This window comes from Giraffa tippelskirchi, chromosome 13 (genome assembly GCF_054371585.1).
Source record: "Giraffa tippelskirchi isolate mGirTip1 chromosome 13, T2T-mGirTip1v1.2.pri, whole genome shotgun sequence".
NCBI classification, from domain to species: Eukaryota; Metazoa; Chordata; class Mammalia; order Artiodactyla; family Giraffidae; genus Giraffa; species Giraffa tippelskirchi.
Window position 1 is genome coordinate 111,448,478 of NC_137287.1, and position 16,892 is coordinate 111,465,369.

Here is a 16,892-nt window from a genome sequence, read left to right on the forward strand (position 1 = left end):
CTGCAGGGATAAGCATACTTCCTAGAAGCCAGCTTCTCCTGTTAGACCTAGTTCAGTTCAGTTCAGCTCAGTCGGGTGGCTTCTCCCATCACTCCCATCTCTGTGTCCTTATTTGAGAGAATCCTGGATCCCTGTGCTAGGAGCCTAGTCAACTTGTGAAGAAAAGTTGGTCTGGTGGTTATGGCCTGTGAATGACTGACTTGTTAGGTTTGCAAACTTTGCTTCAGTGGTGTGACTAAGGAATGGGCAAATGAAGACACAGACTCAGGTTTTGGTAGGCCTGTGTGCATCAGAATGATGGGAAAGAGCCCACTTCTGAACTGGAGACTGTGCTGTTGAAGGTGAGCCTTTCGTGTGTGTAGGAAGGGTTGTGAGGGAGATTTATTACGGACTTAAGATTTATTACTTACAAGAGGAAAACTTCTGTCGCACCTTTTTCTTATTCGCCCTCTTCAGTGTCAAAATATACTTAGAAGAACCAGAGAGAAATTTCCAGCTTCCCATTGTCAGAATATAGAACTGGGATATTTCTCCTGTATCACTCAACCACTAAATCACCCACCCACAACAACAGGTAGTTAAAGGAATCGCTTGTTTTGTAGCCCGACAAGTGCACAGCACTGTACCACATACAGTTGGGGGAGAGTGCTGATGACTCATCAGAATAGCTGGGGAAGCTTTCATTTGTGAATGTTTGGAACTAGAAGTAGCGGACATTTCTTGCTTGTGTGTGTCCCACACTCCTGCATGCTCAGAAGGCCAGATGCCTTGACCACAGTTCTTAGGCCTCAGAGACCACATGTCTGTGTCATAGGTAGAAATCACTGTAGCTCTACTTGGTTGTGGGCTGGGGGAATTAAGAGCAGAGATTCTTGAGTTCTTCAGTTCTATCTCTGTGTCCATGTCATACAGTCTGTTTCTGGCCTTGTAATACTCCCTGGTCCTTTTGGATTCCTCTTATTTTCTTTTCTTTTTCTTCCCCTTTCCTTTCCCACTTGACATTATTATCAGTCCTTGTTTGTGACTTTTTCCATTTAACAAGGTCACAGAAGTCTTCCCTCGCTGTTGATTAGACTGTCTTTTCACACCCTTTTAAAAACCTTACATTGGCTTTAGAATCAATTTTTAAACCTGCCACCAGAAGCTCTAATGTTAAAAAAAACTGTCTTCACAATAAGTTTCCCTCAGTCTCATCAAGAATACTTCTAAATGCAGAAGTTAGAAAATGGTGAATAATTGTAGCTGTTCCTGGAAGTCATTGTGTTCCTTAGCAATTATAAGCTGTAATCTTTGGTTCTGCTTCCTTGACAGTTCCATCAAACTGTGAAGGATTGTCTTGAATTTAATGAAGTTCAGTCCTAGCAGAAAACTGCTCTTGGGTCACAGATTCAGCAGCTAGACTGTGATGCTCATGTGGGAATAGGGATGTTTATACCCTTTGTATTGACAGAAGTTAATTTGAGGGGCATATCATCTGGGCTTTTCTTAAGAACATAAAACATTTCACAAAATGAAAGCCAGAGGCTTTCTTAGCAATCAGACAGGAGCTAGTTCTGCCTGTCAGGGAAATGGGACAGCATGCATGGTCACCTGGTAAATGCATTGCTTAACTGAAGCTCAAGTTCCTTCTCTTTGGTTCAGAGCTCTGAACTTGGATATTCAGTGTCTGTCTTTACTCCACTATCCCTAAGCAGTCCCCCTTGGGTCTGGGTCTTTGCAGGGTGAGAAAGACTGGCAGAAATATGAGACTGCTCGGAGGCTGAAGAAGTGTGTGGACAAGATCCGGAACCAATATCGGGAAGACTGGAAGTCCAAAGAGATGAAAGTCCGGCAGAGAGCTGTAGCCCTGTACTTCATCGATAAGGTGAGGGCATCTTCCGGTCACACTACCTACCATGTTCATCTTCATGAAGATGGAGGAGGCATGTATTCCTCCAGGCCCTGTGCTTTAAGTACTGCTGGAGAGGCAGTGACAGCCCAGTAATCTGCCGTACTGCTCACCCAGTCCCTAGCCTAGTAAGGAAGGTAGTTCAGTCAGACTGACTGCTGCTGTCTCCAGTCTATCTAATAGAAGGACTTTCACGAGTCTGAATGTGCCAGAAAGACTGACATCTTCAAACTCTTTGACCGTGTGCCACCCCCTAAAATATTTTATATCACAACCCAACATATAAGTATATTTGTGTTTGTGTATAACTGAAACAAATGTTGCACAAAACAATGCTCAGCCTTTCTACGAGCAGCAAATTCTGATAGATTTTCCTCTGTTCCTTATTTTTAAAAAGGATGGTTACAATCCTTAAAACTGGTTAAATGGTGCTTGCTTCGGCAGCACACAGAGTAAAACTGGAATGATACAGAGAAGATCAACATGGCCCCTACGTAAGGATGACACACAAATTCATGAACATTAGTTAAAATAATCGCCAGTGTATCACAACTACAGTTTGGAAGACAGTGCTTTCGAGATCAGTTTCTCGCACTCTTTCAGGAGAAAAAGATTTCATGTTTTCCCTTGGTTTTAGCACTGTATATGTTTAACACAAGTTCTGAATTAAAAATTAAGAAAAATTCAGAGACTAGCTTTTTGAGTCTGATTGCCCACAGTTTTAAATATCTTCTTTCCTCCATGCCCATTTGAGAGGACAGAGTAGAGGGACATGTAGTTTTCTGGGAAAGGTTTAATAGCCCTTGATTCTCTCTCCACACTATTTGCTAAGGGAAGAAGCAACAGTGCAGATCCAGAATTCCTGGGCCTTGCAGACTGATGCCCTGGCCCCAGAGAGACTTGGGAGGCTTCTGATTTGGGTTTCCTAGACAGCTTATGATATTGAAGTTTCTTCATTTGTGCTTATCTTCTCCCCGCACCCCCCCTCCCTCCCCCATCTCCTCGCTGGACAGCTTGCTCTGCGAGCAGGCAATGAGAAGGAGGAAGGAGAAACAGCGGACACTGTAGGTTGCTGCTCGCTTCGTGTGGAGCACATCAATCTGCACCCAGAGTTGGATGGTCAGGAATACGTGGTGGAGTTTGACTTCCTGGGAAAGGACTCAATCAGATACTATAACAAAGTCCCTGTTGAGAAAAGAGTGAGTTAATGTGGCCTGAGCTCCCTGGCCTGCTTTTGCTTTCATTACTTGTTTAGTGCTTTTCCTGTGCTCTGTGTTTTGCTGAACACTAGGAAAAATGGTTTGAAAGAGTGAAGAGGTACTGTTTGGTGTCCTGTGTACCTCCTTTTAGCCCCTGCCCTTTACCCCTCACCCTGTGCTACAGAGCATGCTGTAAAGAGTTGGTCCTCACCACAACTTGCACATTATATTTATCCCATCATGTTGTTCTAATGATATAACCACACTTTAGTATCCCTTGGTGTATTGCAAATTTGTCACTTTTGTAGCCTTGCTCAACTTTCCCCCAGCTCCTGATTGAGCAGAAAGGTAGCTCCTGAGTCTCTGGATCTCTCAGCCCAGAGCTGAGGCAGGTGCTGCAGTGCCATGGCCCCCAGAAAGATGGGGCTTGACCCTGCCGAGTGCAGCACCCCAGCAGTGCATCCCTTCAGCAGTCTGATGTTTCATCAGCAACTGGGTCTTGCTGTCTCCAGAAATGTTCCAGATTAAATGAAGCTAAGGAAATCTGACAGTTAATGTAATACCTGAGTTTAGGTTGGATTCCATACTGGGGAGCTGATGAACATCAATGGGTCAACTGACAAAATAGGAATATGAACAAAAGATTGGATAAAAATGTGTCTGTCTAATTGATAAAGCTGAGAAGTTCTGTGTGTCTATAAGAAAATCTCTCTATTCTTAGGAAGTACACTGAAATACTCAAGGGTAAAGGGCATAATTATGTAAGTGCCCAGAAATGGCTCTGAACAAATAATTGTGCATGTACACATACAGATGTAGAAAGGAAATGAGTGTACATGTACACTGCACAAATAGGAAATGAGGTAAAATACTAATGGTAGGTGAATCTCGGTAAAGGATATGGGTTTGGTTTTGTTGTTGTTGTTTTGCTTTGTGGGGTTTTTCTTTTTTTGCAAGCTTTATGTTGTAATTATTTTCACAGTAAAGATAATAATTAGACTCTGCTTATTTCTTTTAGGTTTTTAAGAACTTACAACTATTTATGGAAAACAAACAGCCTGAGGATGATCTTTTTGATAGACTCAATGTGAGTGGACAAAGCCCACTGGGTTGAAGAGGGGCCCAGCCTGAGGCTCCCAAGCCCCCGAAGGAGAGGGTTGCCTGGGAGTGACTGGGGCTTTGCCCTCAGCCTGTCCCAGGGCATCCTGTATGCCCTCCCTTCCTCAGACACACACAAATCCATGGCTGAAGCCCTGGGATTGGGTGGATGAACCCTGCTTTCTGTCCTCCTCTGGCTTCTGCACAGCCTTGGCTGGAAGCTCCGTCACCAATGCTAGAGACCCAAGACCTGTCCCTGAAATCTTACTGGGGAAGATCTTAATAGGGAAGGATATGTATGCTTTTATTGGTCTGCTTAAGATCAAAGTGCTTCTTAGGGAGGTACATGTAACTCTATTCTGAAATACTTCTCCCTTTTCCTCACTTCCCACTGGCAGGGACAGTAAACTTGGAATTGCATAAATGTCCTAGAGCTTGCCAGGAGGGCCTGGATGGTATGGCTTCTACCTAAATCCCATCCTTTTTGTTGCTTTGTCTCCTCCAGACTGGTATTCTAAATAAACATCTTCAGGATCTCATGGAAGGCTTGACAGCCAAGGTGTTCCGTACATACAACGCCTCCATCACGCTACAGCAGCAGCTAAAGGAACTCACAGCTCGTAAGTACTGCCTGGCCAGACAGGGACCACAGTCTTACTGCTGATGCCCACTATCCTTAGTCGGCTGAGTCCTAGGTCTGTTCCACTTTTCCTTCTCAACATTGTGGCTGGAAACTTTTCCCCTCCACACCTCGAGGAGAGGGCTAAGGCTTTATTTAGATGGATAAACAGATCAGTTCTGTCTCCCCCATTTCTATTCTTCTAGATAAGCTTTAAGGAATGCTGACAGAGGCTTTCTATCTGCTCTGAAAGTGCTTGTATTTTGTGTATTGTATCTATGTTATTTAAGAGCTCACCAAATGAAGATAAAGTGCTGTGATGTTCTATTAAATTGGAGAGAGTAAGATTGTCATGGTTACTAAAACAACATAGGAGCAGATCCTTTCCCTGAGGCTTCTTTTTATCCCCCTTTAAGAGTAGATAGTATTCTCCTAAAAACTGGCTGCTGAAAGTATCACCAAGATCCGCAAGCTTTTTTCATCTGGAGCCTAATTCTAATGAGTTTCCACTGTCCTCTAGAAATATGTCAAATGGTATTAGAAAATGGTGTTCAAAAAGCCAAAGGTGGGTGTGTTGAGGGTCAGTATTTTAGGGTGTGGTAAAGAATGCTACGTGACACAAGTGAAAACGTTTCTCAGCTGGCACTTTATATTTTCCTTTCTGGAAGATACAGTGCCTTGTGGTTTTAAAATGTAAAACTTATGGACCCTTCATTTTACCCTCCTCTCTAGGCTATTTGTCCCAGTTCTGTGCTGTTTTGGGTGGTTAGATGGGGGAGGTGAGCACTGGGAAAAGCAGGTGATGCTGCTGACTCTCAGATTTTGACCTTGTGCCTTGGGGGAACCTGAAGTGGTCATCTGAATGAGATGAGGCCCGGTAAACCCTGAGGATGGAGCACTGGGGAAGGCGCACTGTGTGTTCTCTCTTGTTACACAAACTGACTCGTCATCACCATTTTTCTTTCTTTCCAGCTGATGAGAACATCCCAGCAAAGATACTGTCTTATAACCGTGCCAACCGAGCTGTTGCAATTCTTTGTAACCATCAGAGGGCTCCACCAAAAACCTTTGAGAAGTCCATGATGAACTTGCAGTCTAAGGTATTTTGGATCTGGATGGTGGGGGCAGCAAAACGAAAGAACCATACCTGCTGTGGCTATTTACACTCCACCCTCTGGGCTGGGCTTGCAGGTGGCCAGTCTTGGGTCTGTTCTGGAAGAAAGGTTCATACTAAAGATATATGGAAATATGATAGGAGTTACTCCTGATCGAGACACTGAATATTGGGTATTCATTGTCCAGTGAGTATTTTGAGTTGAAAAGCTAAATTTAATGTAGCCTCTTTGAAATACTGCTAATTTTTGTCCTTCTACATGAGGATAATGGATACAAAGATAGTCTTCACAATTCCTTTCCACAGCCCAGAAATACAACTGTTTCCAAATTAGATTGTTTTAAATTGAAAGGATGATGAAACAATGATATTTAATTTCCCCTAATCCTAGCACAACTATTTTTATTTTTACACATTCCACATGAATCATATTTTTATATAGCTCATCGTCAAACATCTGTTGAATACTGGCTGTGTGCCAGAGCTGCTGCCCTAGAGGGAGAGACTGACATGCAAACAACGAGATGCTGTTCCTCTCTCCTTCCTCCAACTCTGCCTGGTACTGAGCTTTTAAACTGCAAGGCACTTAGCATTTGATGATGACCATTTTTGTTACCCATGGGTACATATATAATCCATTCTACTGTATTAACCCACCATGAGAATTTGTAGCTATTTCACTACAAAATAGATACATGGGTTACAAAGTAAACCAATTATCTTGAAATATCTTTACCCAAAAGTCTGATATAGTAATAGATGTGGTTTTACTAATAGGTGGATCTAATAATTGTAAATGTCAAGGTAGTAATGAATATAAATGATACTTTGATTTCTGCAACAATTACAATATGAAAATATACATACTGTCTTGGTGATAAAGTCATAAGTATTATTGATAATACTATGTTTAGTTGCCCACATGCATAACTGAAGAAGAAATGATGAGTTTCAGCTAGGGATTAATTAAACTACAGATTGCTTCTTTTCCATCTGTGTTCACAAAATACTATACCTGGACAGCTGGAGTTCAAAAACTGCTGTAGAGTGAGGCTTCATACATGTTTCCAGGCCTAGGGTGTTTTCCTTCTGTTGAAATTTCTTCCAGATAAGTACCCAGGTGTAGTGCATATGGGTCAAAAGATACATACAACCTGCAGTTCATGCTTCACATGCCACCTGGCTTTCCTGAAGGAGTGCACACATCCACAGTACATTAAGGATGTGTCTGTCCACAGACGTCTCAGATCCTTAGACCGTGTGACTGGCAGGCACAGAGCCTGTCCAGACCACCCATCCTTGCAGCTCTGTTAACAGTGGTCATGTGGTACCATTTACTCTCCTCATGCTATCATTTCAAGCCAGAAATAAAAGCATGAATATTCAGTTGTTGTTTACCTAATTCAGGAGACCCATCCCTGGAGCATGAGGAGGCCTTTTGTTGGTCTCACTCTGGAACCACTGTTTGGGCAGTCCAGGCTGCCTGCCAGACGAGCCCTCTAAGCCCAGGAACCCTCTCCTGTGTGCCCACAAAGCAAACACACACCCCTGTTTGCCACGTGAATCAATGGGGTCTTTAATGCTTTGAGAGAATTGGATATAGCCTGCCAATTTAGTATTCACAGAAATGGTTAAAAGATTATGGTTCGTTGCATTTCTAGCCTAAGAAGAATCTGGCTAGTGGTGTCTGTGATGCTTTTGTGTAGAGTCAGTTCCTTCAGTTTGACTTTGGACAACATAGATGTTGGAAGTAAGCCATTCGTAGTAAAATGCATTTAATGATTCTCTCACAATGATGACCTCTGTTTCCAGTCTTGGGCTGTGTGTGTAAATCTAACAGACAATGCCAGGCTGAGAGCAACAGCCCAGTGTATGTGAGTCAGGCATGTATTTATTCTGCAGAGGTTCCCTTGACCTTAGGGGTTAGCACGGTGACAGCAGGTTGGGGTTCTCCTGCCCCAGCTGTGAGCTCACCACTCTGGGACCCCAGCCCCACAGAGTTGCCGGCTGCTGTCCTCAAGTGGGAATCGAGAACTTAGAACCGGTGCTCTCAAGCGAGAGAGGCTGGAACTGTCCTTTTCTCTTCCTTGAAAGACTGGGGCCCCAGGAGATGTCATTTGGAGAAAGCTCCACAGCTAAAAAGTTTTCAGATCTGCTTTGAATGATAACTGTTTGAATTTCCTTCCTGTCTCAGCTTTCTCGCCTTTTAAAAACAGAATGCCAAAGCCAAGCCATGCCATGTATTGGCTTGGAACAGACGAGGCTGAGTGCTTTGGCTTCCTGGGTGCCTTTTAATTGCCATTTCCTAGTCCCTTGGGTATTCTCTTCGGGGCATCTTTTTTTTTTTTCTGGAAGAGTTAGCAGCTCTTCTCAGAGTGCTGGTAGAATCCGAGGAATGAGCTGAGCTCAGTAGATGTAAGTTCTCTTTTCTCAGCTTCATAAGCAGTATCTCCTGCAGGATTCTTGGGACGGAGGCGACAACCTGGCACAGGATCCATTTGATAAACAGCTCTCACCTGTCATCCTCTTCCCAGTATCTAAAACCAAAGTGTTCTCTGATTGAAAGATTAGCACCCACACTCCCAGTCCCAGTGGGTTCTTTCCCTGAGTTTCTGGATTAATGGGTCTCCCCGAGCCATTGCCATAAAACTTTCATTTCTTCAAGGGTGAGTGAAGTATATAAATGGTCAAGTAGCATTGGAATTCAACACCCGCTGCATATCTACTCTGTGCCTTCATGAAGCCACCCCTGGGTGTTTTAATAAGAACAGCCTACTTGGTGAAGACATCTTCTCTTGAGGAGCCATGTTTTCTCTCTGGACTTATTTTATTCCTAAATCTTACTGTTGTTTTTCTCTACCCAGATTGATGCAAAGAAGGAACAGCTAGCAGATGCCCGGAGAGACCTGAAAAGTGCTAAGGCTGATGCTAAAGTCCTGAAGGATGCAAAGACCAAGAAGTACGTGCCTGGTGTGATGCAAAGCTGGGGGTTGGATGAGAGAGAAAAAGGGTCCCAGCATCAACCAGAGGTCCTAGCTTTCCTAGGGTTTCTGAGTGACGTCTTCCAGAAATGTCTGGGCCTGTGGCTTTTCTGCTTTTACTGCCCCTGGGTGGCAGTGTGGGGATACGGTACTCCTGTCCAGAGGCCAGGCCCAGTTCCTGATGACTTCCTTTCTTCCAGGGTTGTAGAGTCAAAGAAGAAGGCTGTCCAGAGACTGGAGGAGCAGCTGATGAAGCTTGAAGTTCAGGCCACAGACCGAGAGGAGAATAAACAGATTGCTTTGGGAACCTCTAAACTCAATTATTTGGACCCAAGGATCACCGTGGCTTGGTAAGCACCACACCCTTCTTAAAGGCCACCTGCTAGCTTGGGAAGGGTGATGGGGTTCCAGGAGCATTGTCAGCTTTCACACGGGAGTTCCTACATTGCACACTTAAGAGAGTCCTCTGTCTTCCGCTGTGCACACTGCAAATGCATAGGGACATGCTGGATGGTCTGAAATGGTCAATACTGTTACACCGCCTTGGAGTGTTTATTAAGTCTGCTAAGGCAGGTATGGTCCCCACCCCTAGTGGAACTTTAGGGACTCTTAGTCCTTATTGAAGGAAAAATAAAAATGAGCCCATCTACCTACACTTTAACTTCTCAATAAAAAATTTTTTTTTATAAATGAAGAAAGGTACAAATAGGGAGAAAAGATAAACAAAAAATGAGAATACGGATCTAAGCAACCTATGCAAAGAGTTTCCGCCATTGTTTGCTTGTTTCCCTGTAAACCACCCCCCCAATAAAATAACATCCAAAATAAATGACTTTTTTTTGGAAAATGCTTATTAGTTAACTTGAATTATTAGTTTCTGGGCTTAAGAGGAGCAACCGTCCCCTGTGGGGCAGGGGTTCCAGCCAGCTCTTGTCCCCTTTCTTTTCTTTATGTCCTGTCTGGTGCTGGAGGTTTGGTTGGCTTGAGAGGCAATCGAGTATAATGGTGAAGAGCGTGGACTCTGAAGTCAACGTGCTTGGATTCACTTTTCAGCTCCATGCTCACTAGCTACATGAGAATGAAACCAAATCACCTAACTTCTCTTAGTTTTTCATCTGTACCTTTTTCATTTGTACGCCTGCAATTATACCTACTTTAGAACGTCAGGATTCAGTGAGTCAAGCACATGAAGCCCTAAGGAACACGTCTGCTGCTGCTGCTAAGTCGCTTCAGTCGTGTCCGACTCTGTGCGACCCCATAGACGGCAGCCCACCAGGCTTCCCCGTCCCTGGGATTCTCCAGGCAAGAACACTGGAGTGGGTTGCCATTTCCTTCTCCAGTGCATGAAAGGGAAAAGTGAAAGTGAAGTCGCTCAGTCGTCCGACTCTTAGCGACCCCATGGACTGCAGCCTACGAGGCTCCTCCGTCCATGGGAGTTTCCAGGCAAGAGTACTGGAGTGGGGTGCCATTGCCTTCTCCGAAGGAACACGTCTGGTACCTTATTAATTCTCCTTCTCATCAGATAAAACAGGAGAAGGCGGCACATCCAAGCCCCAGACTGGGTCTGGCCCACGTCTCCTGAGACACACTAACCCCCCTTCTCTCTCCCTTATTTGCAGGTGCAAGAAGTGGGGGGTCCCCATTGAGAAAATTTACAACAAAACCCAGCGGGAGAAGTTTGCCTGGGCCATCGACATGGCTGATGAGGACTACGAGTTCTAGCCAGTCTTGAGGGGCAAGAGTTCTGTGAAAAGGAACAGTGTGGTTTGGGAAAGATGGATAAACTGTGAGCCTCGCTTGCCCTCACACCTGAGGGAAAGAGGCAGCAAGTCTTAACCAACATCTTTGAGAAAAGATATTATAAGGGAGAGCTGAGCCAGTTGTCCTATGGACAACTTATTTAAAAATATTTCAGATATCAAAATTCTAGCTGTATGATTTGTTTTGAATTTTGTTTTTATTTTCAAGGGGTCAAGTGGATGGGAATTTGTCAGAGTTCTGCGAGGCAAATTCACTGTTTCACTGAAACATTTGGATTCTCTTAGCTACTGTATACGAAGTCCGATTATATTGGTGCGTTTTTACAGTTAGGGTTTTGCAATAACTTCTATATTTTAATAGAAATGAATTCCTAAACTCCCCTCTCCCCCATTTCAGGAATAAAATTAAGTAGAACAAAAACCCAACGCACCTGTTAGAGTTGTCACTATCTATTGTCATGGGAATCAATTTTCATTAAACTTGAAGCAGTCGTGACATCGGCAGTGTTTTGGTTCAGACACCTGTTCACAGAAAAGCATGATGGGAAAATATTTCCTGACTTGAGTGTTCCTTTTTAAATGTGAATTTTTATTTCTTTTTAATTATTTTAAAATATTTAAACCTTTTTCTTGATCTTAAAGATCGTGTAGATTGGGGCTGGGGAGGGATGAGGGGTGAGCGAGTCTAAGGATAATAAATAATCAGTGACTGAAACCATTTTCCCATCATCCTTTGTTCTGAGCATTCTCTATGCCCTTTCAGATACCCATCATTTTCATTTAAAACTCCAGTCTTTCACTTGAAAGATTTTATTGTATAAAAGTTCCACAGGTAAAAAATTTAGAGGAAAATGAGTATTTGGTCCAAAAAAAAAGGAAAAATAATCAAGATTTTAGGGCTTTTATTTTTTCTTTTGTAATTGTGTAAAAAATGGGAAAAAAAAAACATAAAAAGCAGAATTTTAATGTGAAGACATTTTTTGCTATAATCATTAGTTTTAGAGGCATTGTTAGTTTAGCGTGTGTGCAGAGTCCATTTCCCACATCTTTCCTCAAGTATCTTCTATTTTTATCATGAATTCCCTTTTAATCAACTGTAGGTTATTTAAAATAAATTCCTACAACTTAACGGAAACTTGGTGTCTGCCTCTCTGTAAGCCCAGGGCCCTGGGCCAGAGTGGGGCTCCAGGGCTGGGCCTTGGTGTGGGATGTGGTCTGCCTGCTCCAGGCTGCAAGCGTACCTCCCTCCCCAGGAGCTGGGGCTGCATCTGTCTTGCCGCTGTGGGTGTGGGCTGAAGAGGAGGGAGCCAAAGTCCACATCCTTAGAAGAACGCAGGCCCAGGAAGTGAGGGCGGGTACAGAAAAGCTAGAACAGGTGGGGTGCAAGGACTATATTTGGAGCCTAGGGTAGGTTTATTGAGCAAAGTGGAACAAGTGTATTCGGGAAGCAGATTTTAGAACACTTCTGTGTGTGCTGGTGAGAAGCAGTGGGGAGCTTCTTTGGGCCTACTTACGTGGCTAAGTTACTGTCAGGATGGCGCGAATTAAGGATACTAAGCCAATTAAAACACCGAATCCCAGAAGCTCTCTCCAGACAGAATGCAGACTAATCCTGCTGACAGAGAGGGAGCGGTCCGGTGCTCTAGTACCCGAGTCAGTCAGGATCCCTACAAAAATTGTTCCTCCTTTCATTCTAGGTTACAGCTAAGTCTGTGATGAAGTTGAAAGATTAAGCCTCCTGGTCAAAAGGAGCAGGAGACAGGAAGGCCAGAGTGGTCAGAACCGGTCATTTAGCTAGCCCTAAGTCCTCTAGCCTGCCAGCTTAATGGGTATATTCTGGGAGGATAGCCATCTCCCTGATGGTCTCTGAACTTCTGGGCCGGGGCTGGGCCAACTGCAGAGAATCCTGCAGGGTCCTTGGCAGCCCTTATTTCATCAGCCAGTGAGGGAGGCAGCATTCACCCCAGGGAATAAAGGAGGGTACGGAGCCACTTTTGCTTTGGAGCAAGAGACCAAAGCCAAGTATTTTGAGTTCAAGTGGTTCTGGGGAAGCTACACCATGGAACGTAAGGAATAGCAACAGAGAGGCTTGTCCATGAGCCCTATCAATGCACTTGAGCAGGACCTGTCACAACCAGGGGACAACCTTGGGCCACCACTGGAAACAGGAGGGCCTGTGGGCACATTTTACTGGTGAGCAGAAACCTGTGCCTACCTTTCCTGGCAAGGACCATTCTTCTGAGGGCAGGTACAGAGCAACTAGATGCTGGTCAAGAACGGCTGTGAAGGACTTCCTGGGTGGTGGCAGCAGGCCTGGGAGAGCAAGCCAGAGAATGGGGGAAGCTGACCCGACTACTGTGACAAGGGAAGAGGCTAGACAGGGACGTGAGGGCCAGGTATGCAGGGCCTCAGAGGAGGCTTGAGCATGAAGTCAGGAGGACCAATCTAGTCATCTGGCAGGTAGGTTCCCTCCTCCCACTTCCAGCCCTTAGGTCGGATGTGCAGGGTCTGCCCCACCGTCTCCTGTCAGGCCCTTCCGTGATGCTGGAGTCCAGCTGTAGGCAGAAGGAGACCGCTTCCATGTGCCACCTCAGCCAGAAAGCTGGTGCTTCCTTGGCCCCTTCCTCCCTCACCCACCACCCCCCAACACACACACATCCTGTCAGCAGGTCCTGTCCTCCCTGTCAAGTCTACCTCAGGCCTCTGCCACATTTTTTTTTTTTTTTTTTAATGAAAAAAAGAAACCACAACTCCCAGCCCTTTTCAGCCACCACCCCCTCCTTCTATTTCACAAACAAGCACCTGAATGAGTCACCTCTACCACCCGGTCACTCCCCCCACCCACTGCAACTAGCTTTTGCCCCATCTTGCTTCCAGTACCCCCTTCCACTCTGACCACAGGCACCCAGGAATGAGCGACCAAACCACTAACCAAGCTCTGCTTCTGCATCTCAAACTCGCTGTGGCACCAGACACTTTTTAAAAATCGCTAGTGATACTTCACGTGTCATAAAATCCACCCAATTCCAGTGTACGGTGACTTCTAGTAACTACTGAGTGGCACAGCCATCAGCGTACGTCAGTTTTAGAACTTAATCCCCTCGGTAAGATCCCTCATGCCAGGGACAGTTAATCCCCATTCCTACCTCCAGCCTCCACGAATCTGCTCTCTATAGGTTTGTCTTTCCTGGACATGTCACATAAACGGCATCATTCCCTTAAAGCTCTCCTCTCTGGTTTCCATGGGGCCACCCTCTCCTGATTTGATCCCCACAGTCTCAGGCTATGGCTTCTGTTACCTTCTCTGTCAGGTCCTCAGCTGCTGCAGTTGCCTTCTCAGCCTAGCTGATTTCACTCACGCTTGAACGTGACGAGCCCCACATCTCTACCTCCAGCCTAGACTCCTCTCCTGAGATCCAGACACACACTGCCAACTACACCTTGGCAGGGATGTCCACGGGCTCTAGAACTATGTTCAGAACCTACCACAACCAGCCCATTGGGCTTGGTTTCGCATCTCAGGGAAAGGCACCACCATCCACTCTTGTCTCCCAACTGGAACCGAGGGCAGCCATTATCCTTCACACCTTTCTCTCGCTCTGACATCCGGTAAATAACCAACTCTGATATCACCTTCTAAATACCACATACATCAAATACAGATATTTCTTCCATAGAAAACTTAAGGAAAAAAAAGTTTTTTTTCCTGAGAAAAGGAGGTTTACTTACATTTCAGTCCTTACAAAATCCCTTATATAATAGGTTGTTCTCTCAACTTGTTTTGAACCAAAAAGCACTTTTTGGAGAAAACACATTATCCTGAAATGACCTCAGTCAAGCTAGTTTTGGATGATTGTAAGTAGTCCCCTGACAAAACCAGTAAACAAGGAAGCAAAGAAATTTACCACAGACTGGGCAATTATTTCTCACAATCCCAAGCACTGCATTTGAACAGGTTTCTTCAAGATCACTTTAAATAGCAATACGGTGTTGATTTTTTTCAGGTTTGAAAATGGCACTGCAGTTATATATATATATATATATGTTTTTAAAGAGTCATTTAGAAAAACACTGAAATATTTATAGATAACATTATAAAGCTAAGATTAGTGTCAAAATTACATGGACTAGGTTAGTGGGTCAAGTTTGACATGAAACAAGAGTGGCCAAAAGTTCATAATTAAACTGGCTGATGGGTACATTTCACCATGTTATCCTGTCTCCATTTATATATATTTTAAAGTTTCTGTAATATTTTTAAAGAAATACAGTTTAAGTAGGGATTATGTCAATCATTGATACGTATCTACAGAAAAAAAGAAAGCTATTTAATGTTACACAGGAAAGTAATTATGCTTAGGTTAAAATTTTAGTTGACAGCATCACATACTGATTCAAAAAGTATTTTCTCTGCAGCAAGATGGATGAATCTCAAGAACATTATACTGAACACAGACCCAAGGGTACACACTCTGTGATTCTACTTACATGAAATTTTAGACCAGGCAAAACTAACCTGTAGTGACAGAAAGTAGACTTTGTGGTTGCCCACTGGGGACAGGGGAGACTGACTTTTGCATTCCAGTCCCCTATAATGAAAAGGACATATATTTTTGGTGTTAGTTCTAGAAAGTCTTGTAGATCTTCATAGCACCATTCAACTTCAGCATCTTCAGCATTATTGGTTGGAGCATAGCCTTGGATTACTGTGATACTGAATGGTTTGCCTTGGAAATGAACAGAGATCATTCTGTCATTTTTGAGACTGCATCCAAGTACTGCATTTCAGACTCTCTTGTTGACTATGATGGCTACTCCATTTCTTCTAAGGGATTCCTGCCCACAGTAGTAGATATAATGGTCATCTGAGTTAAATTCACCCATTCCAGTCCATCTTAGTTCGCTGATTCCTAGAATGTCGACGTTCCCTCTTGCCATCTCCTGTTTGACCACTTCCAATTTGCCTTGATTCGTGGACCTAACATTCCAGGTTCCTATGCCATATTGCTCTTTACAGCATCAGACCTTGCTTCTACCACCAGTCACATCCACAACTGGGTATTGTTTTTGCTTTGGCTCCATCCCTTCATTCTTTCTGGAGTTATTTCTCCACTGATCTCCAGTAGCATATTGGGCACCTACCGAACTGGGGAGTTCCTCTTTCAGTATCCTATCATTTTGCCTTTTCACACTGTTCATGGGGTTCTCAAGGCAAGAATACTGACGTGGTTTGCCATGCCCTTCTCCAGCGGACCACATTCTGTCAGCCCTCTCCACCATGACCCGTCTGTCTTCGGTGGCCCCACACGGCATGGCTTAGTTTCATTGAGTTAGACAAGGCTGTGGTCCGTGTGATCAGATTGGCTAGTTTTCTGTGATTATGGTTTCAGTGTGTCTGTCCTCTGATGTCCTCTCACAACACCTACCGTCTTACTTGGGTTTCTCTTACCTTGGACGTTGGGTATCTCTTCACGGCTGCTCCAGCAAAGCGCAGCCGCTGTTCCTTACCTTGGACAAGGGGTATCTCCTCATGGTCGCCCCTCCTGACCTTGAATGTGGAGTAGCTCCTCTCGGCCCTTCTACGCCCACGCAGCCGCCGCTCCTTGGACGTGGGGTTGCTCCTCCCAGCCGCTGCCCCTGACCTTGGAGAGGAGAGTGAAAAAGTTGGCTTAAAGCTCAACATTCAGAAAACTAAGATCATGGCATCTGGTCCCATCACTTCATGGGAAATAAATGGGGAAATAGTGGAAACAGTGTCAGACTTAATTTTTGTGGGGGCTCCAAAATCACTGCAGATGGTGATTGCAGCCATGAAATTAAAAGACACTTACTCCTTGGAAGGAAAGTTATGACCAACCTAGATAGCATATTAAAAAGCAGAGACATTACTTGGCCAACAAAGGTCCATCTAGTCAAGGCTATGGTTTTTCCAGTGGTCATGTATGGCTGTGAGAGTTGGACTATAAAGAAAGCTGAGCGCCAAAGAATTGATGCTTTTGAACTGTGGTGCTGGAGAAGACTCTTGAGAGTTCCTTGGACTGCAAGGAGATCCAACCAGTCCATCCTAAAGGAGATGAGCCGTAGGTGTTCATTGGAAGGACTGATGCTGAAGCTGAAACTCCAATACTTTGGCCACCTCATGTGAAGAGTTGCCTCACTGGAAAAGACCCTGATGCTGGGAAGGACTGGGCGCAGGAGGAGAAGGCGATGACAGAGGATGAGATGGCTGGATG

At 44.5% G+C, this 16,892-nt stretch overlaps 1 protein-coding gene, 1 long non-coding RNA gene and 1 other non-coding gene across 4 annotated transcripts in view; 2 read left to right on the forward strand and 1 right to left on the reverse strand.

Annotated features, from left to right (window-relative positions):
- The window catches only part of TOP1 (DNA topoisomerase I), an 87,831-nt gene extending 76,037 nt beyond the window's left edge, over positions 1 to 11,794 (forward strand). For both annotated transcript variants that reach the window (XM_081556921.1, XM_081556920.1), the window contains 8 exons: positions 1,721 to 1,864; positions 2,902 to 3,087; positions 4,106 to 4,174; positions 4,691 to 4,805; positions 5,777 to 5,904; positions 8,783 to 8,877; positions 9,100 to 9,249; positions 10,519 to 11,794. In XM_081556921.1, coding sequence (XP_081413047.1) covers positions 1,721 to 1,864; positions 2,902 to 3,087; positions 4,106 to 4,174; positions 4,691 to 4,805; positions 5,777 to 5,904; positions 8,783 to 8,877; positions 9,100 to 9,249; positions 10,519 to 10,621 — 990 coding nt within the window. In that variant the 3' untranslated portion in view covers positions 10,622 to 11,794. The remainder of the gene's footprint in view (positions 1 to 1,720; positions 1,865 to 2,901; positions 3,088 to 4,105; positions 4,175 to 4,690; positions 4,806 to 5,776; positions 5,905 to 8,782; positions 8,878 to 9,099; positions 9,250 to 10,518) is intronic.
- Positions 958 to 8,451, reverse strand: LOC145532273 (uncharacterized). The gene is made up of 2 exons (XR_014073117.1): positions 5,952 to 8,451; positions 958 to 3,073 (listed from the first exon to the last, which is right to left on the reverse strand). It is a non-coding gene; the product is annotated as an uncharacterized LOC145532273 (long non-coding RNA).
- On the forward strand, positions 2,317 to 2,423 carry LOC145533560 (U6 spliceosomal RNA). Its single transcript, XR_014074162.1, has one exon. It is a non-coding gene; the product is annotated as a U6 spliceosomal RNA (small nuclear RNA).
- Positions 11,795 to 16,892: the final 5,098 nt, after the last annotated feature.